General features: G+C 36.6%; 1 protein-coding gene across 1 annotated transcript; it reads left to right on the top strand.

Annotated features, from left to right (window-relative positions):
• Nucleotides 1–9,068: 9,068 nt before the first annotated feature.
• LOC110858002 (putative inactive cysteine synthase 2) lies at nt 9,069–10,959 on the top strand. The gene is made up of 2 exons (XM_022106624.2): nt 9,069–9,697; nt 10,159–10,959. Exons 1-2 carry the CDS (start codon nt 9,341–9,343, stop codon nt 10,765–10,767), a joined length of 966 nt encoding a protein of 321 aa, XP_021962316.1. The 5' UTR covers nt 9,069–9,340; the 3' UTR covers nt 10,768–10,959.
• Nucleotides 10,960–11,719: the final 760 nt, after the last annotated feature.

Below are 11,719 nucleotides of genomic sequence, written 5' to 3'. Positions count from 1 at the left end.
TCTAGTTCGCAAATTTATATGATTGTGATTTATTTTAGAAATCAGGCAACTAGAGGAGAGAAAGGTCAAGTTTTATTGTTATTTTTTGTCACCGGCGAATAGAAAGGGGTGACAAATTTATTAATTTGGGTTTATGAAATTTCTCGAAATTATCACATTTATCTGGGGATAGAAAAAAATGAAAAAATATATTTTTTTACAATTTATGAAATTTGCTAAAATTATATTTCCGTGAGTATGTCATCCTATTTTTATGGTGTATTGTCTGTCAACAATAATACTACTGAGACTGACAATGAAGGTCTCTAAGCGTATAATCTGCGAATTTGAGCAAATTAACGTCGATCGATCTCAAATTTAAGCAATATGAAATTTGCAAAAGACACGAGCTCCCAATTGGCACGTTTTGCAGAGATATTTGCATCCAAAGAGGAGAAAAAACTCAGTAAATTTGGAAAATGCAAAAAATTTGTCAACTTTAGGCCGCGTTTTCTCCTCTCTGGATGCAATCATCTCTGCCAAGCGTGCCAATTGGGGGATCGTGCCCTTTGCAAATTTCATACTAATGAAATTTGAGATCGATTGACACTAATTTGGCCAAAATCGGATCGCATACGTTGAGAGACCTCCATTGTTAGTGGGTGAGTTGATTTCTACTCGGCCTTAATGGGAAAAAAGGTCTCAAATTACGCTATTCTTATCGTCACCACCAGTTATGTATGTATACAAATGAAAACAATGCAATTCTTTTTGTGCATGCAAATCTACATGAAAGCGGATCGTGCAGAAAGGGATGTGATAAATTTTGACGATAATTTCACTCACCCATATGATATTCAACGAGTTAAAGATGGACATATTTTTCTGTAGGTTCTACAGAATCAAAGACTTTGTCAAACTCCGGACAATTTTTCCAAAACCCAAACTTTTCCGCAGAAATTATATATGTAAATGTTTAGAATATTTTTCTCCAGATGAAGAATTATGTTGAAATATTATGTTGAAATGTTCCGCCCAATTCTGGAGAATTTTTCTGCAGAAAAATAGACCAATTTTCCGCTTATATTTCAAATGTCCTCATAATATAATTAATCCTATATTGTTTCCCAAATGTAACAATTGACAGTGGAGGTCTCCCACCATATGCTTTGCACTTTTTAAATTTACTGCGCGTTTTCTCCTCTTCGGATGCAAATATCTCCTCAAAATATGCCCATTGGGAGATCACATCTGTCTCAAATTTTGTACTAATTAAATTTGTGATCGATTGACACTAGTTGAATTAAATTCTGAGTATACGATGGTAAACTTCCATTTAAGTCGAACAATCATCGAAAAATTTCCAAGAAACTTGGGGAAAAAATTGGTCAATCTAAATACATAGAATTTTCATCTCACATCCCTTCCGCACATCCCCGCTTACTTACTAACGCTTCACGTCAAAGTATAGAAAATGCCTTAATTACACCAAGTTTGGCATCAAGTCCCGGATGGCCGGATTTGATTTCTTTGCTTGCGGAGAGACAAAAAAGTGGGGGGAAAAGTGTCTCTTCTTTTCACGTCTCGCTCGAGAAAAGAATGGCAATTGTTTGCCCGTTTTCTGACAGAAGACGAAGAAACAATCAGACGGAGCAGATTGGTCGAGGGTGACGGAGCAAATTAAACAAATAATGCCAATATTGGCATCGTTTGAAAATTAATTGTCAATTGGTTTGGTCGGATAGGTGGGAAAAAATGGGCATTGTTTGCGTTCTCATTCTTTCCGTGGGGATGGATATGGCATCTTCTTTTCTGGTGCGTGATTAAGGACACAGGATGACTGGAGGGGAGAGATATTTATCGCGTTATTTTCGCCACAAATTGTCACTCGTGGGTAAATGTGGGTAGAAAATTGAGACAGGGTTTCGCAAAATCGCGAGGCAAATTAACGAGTTATGTGTGTTATGCGGGAGAAATAATAAATTTAGTGCAAAAGTACTAGAAAACAATAGATTGCAAAAATTTTGCAAATCAGGAATTACATAAAACTATAAACCTAGTAAATCACAGATCGTATGTCAAATATAATAAATCAAACATTGCATAAAATCGCAAATCTTGCAAATTACAGATCACATTTCAAACCTTGCAAATCCCACATCGCACCAAATTGAAAACTTGCAAATCACACATCCCCCATAAATTGGAAACCTTTCCAAATCCCAAAATAAGTTGGATGTAGGAGCACTTAATACGAAAACAGGACGGTCATCACCACCGAGTAAGCGACAACGAACGGGACGAGCTTTTCCACGAACATCATAATCATCCTCGCAAATAATGTTTAGTCCATTGTCGTACATTTATTTATATTTGCAGTGCAAATTTTGCACCATTATCGCTGCAGGTCATTCTGTTGTCTGTGTGCCTCATCTCCTTATCGCATCACCACTTTTGACAATACTTTTGACAATATCTCGAGACGGGAGAATGGCTCGCATTAATCAATAATACGGAGATGATGCGTTTGTAATGTCACATGCATTTCTTACGTCTCAATTGCAACTAAAAATTCTTAACTACCAAGAAATTCTTTATGATGAACAGACACACATAAATAAATTAAATAGTAGACTTCCATACTTCCAAGTATGGAAGATTCTAATTTTTTAAATATACACTCCAGATTTTGACACTTTTTGAAGGAGGAGATTTCAAGTTTATACGTAAGAAGCATTCAGAAAAATTGGAACCCATCGAAACTGGCTTAAAAAACTCGCCGGCATTCCATTAATCAACTTGCCGACTATAAATTTGTCGTCCAGAATTCTAAAATTTCCCAGAGGCAAGAAATGATTAAAAATGTGCTGATTTTGACAATTTTGGTGATAAGTTATTCATTTAGTCCTCCGTTAAATAGAAAATCTATCCCAATTTCCACATCCAAAATCTCCAGTCATTTTTAAACACGAGTATAACACGAACCGGATGCAGATTTTCCTCCCAATTTGGTAAATAAGTAATTGTAACGCAAATTTCTTCACGGTTACGGTCTTCGGGTTAGTCAACAAGCCAATATATTCAAATTTGAATAAGTAGGTGGAGATTGTTGCATGCAAAACTGCCATCATGATGAGACAATCATCCAAGAAATACAAACAGTAAAATGAAATGATATGTATACGTAATTCTTATTCTCTTTGTTCATGCACGAACATTAATTTGGTTACCAAATTAATCTGCACCTACTTAGGTACGTACGTTACGTACGTGAGTAACAATGTTCTGGGGGCCATTCATTTATTGAGTGGAGTAAAAAAATAACGAACTCTCATTCGTTCCATGTACATGGCAATTGCAATTTTTATTATAAGTCAGGCCAAAATTGTTGATAATTTCAATCCGAAAATTAATCAATTCGGTAGTTCAAAAGTTATTCAAGGTCAAAATTTGACTGAAATACGGCATATATGAAAAACTTGTAAATGGAATTAGGGAAACTATTAAACATAACTTTTGAACTTGCAGAGTTATCGAGAACAAATTAAGTAGTTTCGAAATTATCGCAATTTTTGGGTCGATTTTTTCGAAAAAAAAATCTTACTGACCATTTACATATTTCCTGAGTGGATGACACATTTGAACGACCCCCCATTTCTCACGAAATCAACAGCTTCCCGTTAATTCATTAAATTCGCACGGGTTTCTTGCCATGCCAAAAAAAGAACTTGACGAGCCACACCTTCACCGGATACCGTGTGTGCCACCTAAATATTTTCCCAGATAGCGCCTCGCTGACGGAGCCAATGAGTCGAAACGTAGAGTTTTTCCTCTTGTGGTCATTACTGGCTCGATCTCGGTGGAGATTAGGCCTCGGCGTGTCACTATCTGCGTGATGTGCGTGATGATAAATGAGCCCTACGTTGTTTCGTGCCCTCACGGAAGAAAAGTTTCGATTGGATCGATCCACATGTCTGATAAGTTTGATTGATGGATTTTTTCATCATCTTCTTCATCTTCTTCTTCTTGTCCGATTTAATTCACTTTCGGCCACCAATTCTGAGAGGAGGGTGTAAATCGACACAGATTTGTGATGTGGATTTTGTGGGTGAAATGTGATAGGATTTGAGATAAGGACAGAATTTTCAGATTTTCTGGACGAAATTGAATTCACGCTGATTTCGAAAATGTGCAGGAAAGGGTGTCGCCAATTTTTTGCAGTTTTTGTCCCACTTTTGGTTGTCCTGATCTGTTAAATTTTTTAATTTCACTCATGACGACAAATGGGTGCAAAATTTTGCGAAACTGAAGCAGAGTTTCCTCCCATGTGACCATTTTTGACTGAATGACCATATTTGACCCTTGGGTTAATCTGATTTATTACGTATGCAAATCTATATTCGCTAATCTTCATACCTTATGAAAAATGGAAACTGAAAACTCAGTCAATTTTTGCACACATGCAAAATTTGAGGAGAAGAATAAGTGTTAATTTTCATGAATCGGGCTCATCTCGAATCGAATCCAATCGAATGGACACGCGAAGGAAGGAAGGAGTCGCCTTTAAGTCATCACGCATCAATTTGACGTCATCTGACTGAAGATCAGAGAAAGTTTGGTATTTATTTATTTATGATTGTGCAGTCAAGCCGGCCGTGATGGGTGCTGCATTTATTTGTTTGCACGTCTGCTGACCAGCAAGGGACGCGGAGGCTGATTGGGGGCGAAGGGATAATTTATATTTACAATTAGTAGTGTTTTGGTAATCCGACGGATTCGCACCGTAATTTATCTTTTCCGCCTAAAAAGGTGGGTTTACTTAAAAAATAAAATTAACTCGGTAGCTCTGCCCGTTCAAGAGTTATTGAGGGTCAAAGTTTCACAGATCCCTAGTGTTGCCCATGAGTTCTGAAGGAGTTGCCCTCAAATTCACGACCTATAACTGTTAATGAGTTGTAGATAAGCTGGCCCAGAAATTATCAATTTGAAATTTTTACATATACTATTGCTTTCAGACTCTCCATCCACCCAAAAGAGCTTTGGGTCAAGCAAGTCCGACGTCGAAAAAAGGCGTCCAGGCACGACGTCCAAGAATTATATTAGCCGAGTCAGCCGAATTATCCTATTATTCAACACCAGTTTATTTTATTTTGGCGTTCAAATTATTCAATTCGTGGCAAGAATTTGGGTAGTTGAGTGACTTCTACACCAAAATAAAATAAACTGGTGTTGAATAATAGGATAATTCGGCTTCTCGGCTAACATAATTTTTGGACGTCGTGCCTGGACGCCGTTTTTCGACGTCGGACTTGCTTGATCCAAAGCTCTTTTGGGTGGATGGAGAGTCTGAAAGCAATAGTACATATTTGTAATTTCTACCATTTCATCACAAATTGATCCGGGAATCAAGATTGCTTTAAATTTCAATTGTGCACAAAGTGACTATTTATAGTGCATTTAAGGCCAACTCATCGGCAGCACGAATTTTTTAGACCGGCTCAATCAAACTTTGACAACTGGCCCCCACAACTTGCGCGGCGTGTGCGGCTGGGTGCCCAAGCGTTCATGAGATTAGTGAATAAGGAGAGGATTTAATATTTGATTGATATTCAGGGAATACCGAGAAGAATAATGAATCAAGATTTTACTTACTCTGGCTCTCGGCGTTTTTTCATTTGTTAAAGATTATTCAAATTAGCTGCATAGGTTTCTTTTCTCCCTCCAATTGCAGAAGGGCTGTGCGGAATGGGTGTCATTTTCATCGAATTATGCATTACGCAGATTTACTCTCATTGTCGAAAAAATATACAGTATTTAAAAGAGAGGACTGTGATCATTAGGAGGCGGAAGCTGCTCATTGTGATCGATTTGTCCGTCCGTCTGTCTGTCCGTCTGTAAGCAGGATATCTCCAGAACGTATCACACATCACATTCATTGAAAGCCAAAAAACACTCAAACACTTTACGCAGCAATTTGTATCTTTGTAAAAACCGTGCATTTTGTAAAATAATTTTACAAACTTTACAAAATAAAAAGACGCCCTTAATCTGAGCAAGTTTGCAAAAATTTAGGAGCTAATTTTGTTTAGCAATATTTGTAAAGTTTTATAACAAAAGTTTCAAAGTTTACGGATTTTACAATGTTAGCAAGGACTGTGTAAATATTTAATTTTGTATCTCTATACTTAACATAAGACAAATTATTGATAAGCTGCCCAATAATTACGCCGATTTTTAGCTTGATGTCACAATTTGGTGTCATAATTACAACCCAGAAAAACTAATAAGTTGTATTATCGCTCAATTATTTTGACTAAATCTCTTCGCCACTTCCTTTCGGCTCATTATTCATTCACAAATAAATATGTAATCTGTGCAAAAAAGTAACAATGTATTTTGCACCGTATGTAAAGATTTAAATGAAAAAATAACAGCGTATTTTACACTGCCGCCACATACGTTTGTACAGATTTAAATGAGGCTTAAAAACATAATTTTTATTTTCCGCGAGCTTATTATTTTAAACGAAATCATTTATTTTGTCAAATTGTGTCTAAGAAATTGCAAAAGCTTATTACATAAAATTGCGAGAGAATAACAAATATGGAAAAATTTGTCAAAATTATTCGAAACACGGAAGAAATTTGAAAATTATTAGGTGACGATGACCACAAGAATTCGACATTTATTAATAACGAATTATTAGTACTTTTTGCATATAATTATTCATCCCGAATAAGTAAATAAATTCGCACATGTGCAAATTGCACATGCACACTTGACTCTGTCCACATGCACCAACAATGAAAATTCCAATCCTCGCCAATTTTCGTCCTCTTGGTAGAAGTGAAACTTTTTTAGTGTTTAATGATCCAACGAAATTGAAAGTGACGGAGAGGATGCGGATTATAAGGTAAATATGCGTAATTATTGTTATTATTACGTAAAGTCAAAATTTGCAGTAAAATTTGAAGCGTTGAAAATTTGAAAAAATAGCAGCAGCAGACGTTATAAAGAAAGTGGTGGATAATTGTGAATATCTGCATATATTTTGCCCACTTGATTGAATGGATGGATATCCACGAGTTAGCGAGGAATTTTTTTGCAAAAGGTCGTGCAAAAATTGTGGTTTATTTTGTAGGTGGACTGTTGGGGGACAAATTGGCAATGTGGTTGGCGCCGGGCCCCTTGATTATTTACTTGGTTGGCTCAGTTTAGGAAGATAATTTCATGATCGGTAGGATTCACTCCAAAAATGACGTGTGTAATTTAGTCACTTATGATTTTATGACGCTGCAACTGCACAGATTTCACGTGTGTAAAGTATTTACTGTGAGGACGTGTCATGATGTGTGCCTGCTTGCAATTTGCTCAAATTAGCAGGAGCAGGAGTAGTGTGAGATTGGCAAAAATTAGCATATCCTCTCTGATGAAGAAGGAATTAGATAAAGGTTACAAAATTATTTTATGAAACGCTTCCATATTTGTTCTTAGGTATTTAAATGTGCAGGTATACCTAAATATGCAGGTATTTAAAATATCTTGGTCGGATGCCTTGACTGACTAATGAAAGTGAGTGAGAGGAAGTCATGCAGAAAGGATGAGGTGAGGTAATCCCTTTCGATGCTGGAATTAGCATTTTAGAATTGTGTGCAGTTTTTGTTAGCAGTTTTCATGCAATTATTGAATGGAAATTAACTGGTAGCATTGTAAAATGAGACTTAAAACTTACAAAGTTGTACAAATATTTCGAAGGAAAATTAGCTCATAAATTTTTTACTCAGATCAAAAGCATCTCTTGATTTTCTAAAAGTTTATTTTGCAAAACTTACGAATTTTACAAAGTTACAAATGACTGCGTGAATTGCCTCAGTATTTCATCGACTAACAAAATTGCATAACAGGTCATTTTTCATGGACTGGAAATAGTCCAAATTAGCCAAAATGGATCACATCCTTCACCCACAGAGCTTACATAATAATTAATGGCTATAATTTTCTAAATCTGAAAAACAGATCAATCTTAGATCAGAATTTTTACTTTCATGAATTTGAATAAATACACAAACAACAAATGTATGTATCTATTTGGGCGTAATTTGTATGTAAAAATAATTACAAATTGCACGAAATGATCAAAACAAGTTATGTAATGAAATTTTCTCGTACAAAAAGTGACATTTCAAGTTCAATCTGCTCAAATGTATGTGTGACTCTGCCTTATCTTTCTTAAATATTGATAAGACTTATTTATTTATTTATTTACACTTTTCATGGATAAGATTTAAATGGTCAAGGTTTTCTAAATATTGGGATACAATGCAGCCTTGTCAAAATTTGAGATAAGAATTATTTAGATGATGTATATTTTTACCGCAGATCTTTCCAGTCCAGTCCAGCCATGCAAAATTTCATGCTCATCTAACAAGGATGCAATTAATTAAAATCAGTTAAATCCAGTCATTCTTCACTCCCACAATGTCACGCGGCTCGTCCCATTTATTTATTTATTTAAAAAATTGCATAATTTTTCTACTTTATTCTCTCATCTCACATGACTTGACCAGTTTGTGGGCCATGCATACAAGAAGTGACGGGATCTTGGGTCACTATCTAAAGAAATAGCTACACATGACAACCCACGTGGCATGTTTGGCCCTTTAAAAAAAATATTTCCAATGATCACCAAGAAACCCAACTTGGACACTCACGTGGGTCACTCACGTGGGTCACGAGACGACAATAGGTCTCTTTTTACTCGATTGAATAAATAAAATGAGAGAAAAACCAGTTTCATTATTCATCTTGGATTGAGTCCATATTTCTTTGGGGGCTGTGCAGAAAGGATGGCGTGGATTTTTTTGGGGCTGATTTTGAACCCAGTTAAGATCAGGAAACTTAATTGAAGGGTTTATTACAATGGCGACTAGTTCGAGAAGGGATGACGTCCTGTCCGCATTGACAAGTTGTCACATGTCCGTTTTCACTGTCTGGTTAGGACTGAAACTTGTAACAATTAAAGGTTGGTCAGTTGATCTGGCGAAGAAATGGAATGAATTGATACGAGGCAGGCAACCACGAGTTCAGTCCAGTTGTGCTCGATGCAGATTTGTTACGTAATCAGGCTCAATTAATAGCACAGTCCTGGTTATAAAAGTTAGTACAAAGTGATCATTTGAGCATCATTCGTGCCCTCGTTGGACTCCGAGACAGAGTAAATTTCCGAAAATTCAGTTAAGCAGGAACAAATTAAATTTCTGAGAAAAAGTGACATTTCGAAATCTTTAAGAATTTATAAGACAGTCAAATCTTCCCAAAAAGAATAACTTTTAAAAATCTGCAAAGTTCATAAACACCAAAAATGCCGACTGAAATCGCCTCCAGCGTTCTCGACCTCGTCGGAAATACTCCGCTTCTCGCCCTCGATCGTTTGTGGCCTGGTCCTGGTCGGATTTTGGCGAAATGCGAGTTTCTCAATCCATGCGGTTCGATTAAGGACAGGTCCTCGCTGCACATGGTGCAGGGTGCCTTGGCCTCGGGAAAACTCGCCCCGCATGGAAAAGTGATCGAGGTGACGAGTGGAAACCAAGGGTGTGGATTGGCCATGGTTTGCTCCGTGTTGGACCACCCACTCACTATCACCATGTCGAAGGGAAATTCTCCCCAGAGGGCCGAGATGATGCGTGGATTGGGGGCGAATGTCATTCTGACGGATCAGGTAGGTTTGTTGGGAGAGTTATGAATTAGGCGTAGGCATGACAACGTCTTATTTTTAGGAGTGAAAGTAATTTAGAAAATTTACAAAAAATTGGGGAGTTTCGCAAAATTAAAAAGTTTTAATTTAGTAAATTTTGCAAAAAATTGAGGGGATGGGCAAGATGTAATTTCGCAAAATTATATAAGTTCAGTCTATTTTGATGTAGTTTCCATGGATTTTCTATGATTTCTATGGAGAGGATGAGTTTTCGAAATAATTTTGCGACATACAAATATGTCCAGTAGTAGTTGCTAGGTAAATTTGGGAACAGAATTTGTAAACTTTTCTAGCAAAAAATTTGTGAAATTTAATTTCGCAAGTTATGCTAAATTTTATGCGGAAGGTTGTCATGAGTACACCCAAGAAATTAAGACTATATTCTTCAAGTATTTAACAAAACCATTCCTTCCCTTCTGAAATAGGTCGAAGGTCAACCCGGCAACGTGACCCTGGCCGACGTCCAAGTCGCTACGGACACAGCGATGGCCATCATAGAAAAAACCGGAGCCTACAATATCGACCAGTTCAACAACCCCAACAACTCTCAAGCCCATTACGATTCTACCGGAAAAGAAATCTGGCGCCAAACTGGGGGCAAAGTGGACGCCTGGTTAGCCACCGTCGGCACGGCGGGAACTTTTGCCGGAGTGTCGAGATTTTTAAAGGAGAAAAATCCTGACGTCGTCTGCGTCGCGGTGGAACCAGATGGCGCTCAAGTCATCAAAGGGTGCGCGGTTGAGCGACCGCTGCATCTTTTGCAAGGTTCTGGCTACGGCGTGGTCCAGCCGCTCTTTAAATTCGACACGATGGACTTCACCCTCGGCGTTACGGACAAGGAGGCGGTCGAATATAAGCAGCTTTTAGGCAAGAAAGAAGGCATTTACGTGGGTTACACGTCCGGCGCGAATGTCGCGGCGGCCGTGAAGCTGCTGAAATCTGGCAAGTTACCGAAGGACGCGTGGGTCGTGACCGTGTTGAACGATACGGGGTTGAAATATCCAGAAATCGAGTTTAATTGGGACAACGAGTGATAAACATGCCATGAAAATATTTACTATTTTTTCATGCTCTTCTTTCATAGATTGTATTGTAATTTTAGACATCTTTTTACTGCAATATCTAACTAATAAATAATAATCTAAATGATAATTTGTGTGTGCATTGAACATTTTTGAATTTTGGAGGACGAGTAATAAATACGAAACATATTTATTAGAAATTTGTAAATACTTCATAAAAACGTGGAATATTTTTTCATGCAACTTTTCATAGATTGTGCTTAAATTTTAGTTAACAACTTTTATGGTCGAAATTTAATAACTATTTCTTAATTAAAATGCATTTTGTGTGCATTGGACATTTTTGTATCTAGTGGAATGAAAATTTTCGATTTGTCACTGTAGTGACAAATCTAAATTTTCCATACATTTTTCCATGCATTTCATATTTTAGTTTTGCTAAAAATTTTTGAATGCCACCTTTTTACTGTTTACTGTTTACTGGAGTTTATTAAAATGTCGCAAATCATCAGAAAAAATCTGCAAAAAATCTACTGCGAAATTTACTAAATATTAATAGAAATGAAGATTCTTTATTGCACAATTTTTTTTCTCTTTGTTAATTTTCTTGGTCAGAACTTTAATTCAATTGGCTATAAATACGAGTTTCTTGAAAAATTAACTCTGTTTCCATGAATTTTTCCATACGTTATCGTATTCTAGTTTAATTAATTTTTTAGTTTTATTTACTCAATGATATCTTTTTACATACATACAAAATAATAAATATTAATTAAAATAGTGACTCTTTTTTGCACGCTTTTCTTGCTCATTGTTGATTTTTCTTAATTAATACATCCTCCACACATTCTCATCCTTTCATGCTCGGAGTCTATTATTTGCCACAATTTCGCAACCCATTGTTGCACATGGTTTATTTTTATTATTTATTTGCAAATTCATTACTTTAACTGAAGAGGTGAAC

The sequence above is a fragment of the Folsomia candida genome, unplaced genomic scaffold (genome assembly GCF_002217175.1).
Source record: "Folsomia candida strain VU population unplaced genomic scaffold, ASM221717v1 Fcan01_Sc020, whole genome shotgun sequence".
In the NCBI taxonomy this organism is placed as follows: domain Eukaryota; kingdom Metazoa; phylum Arthropoda; class Collembola; order Entomobryomorpha; family Isotomidae; genus Folsomia; species Folsomia candida.
This window is presented reverse-complemented; position numbering and strand designations above follow the sequence as displayed.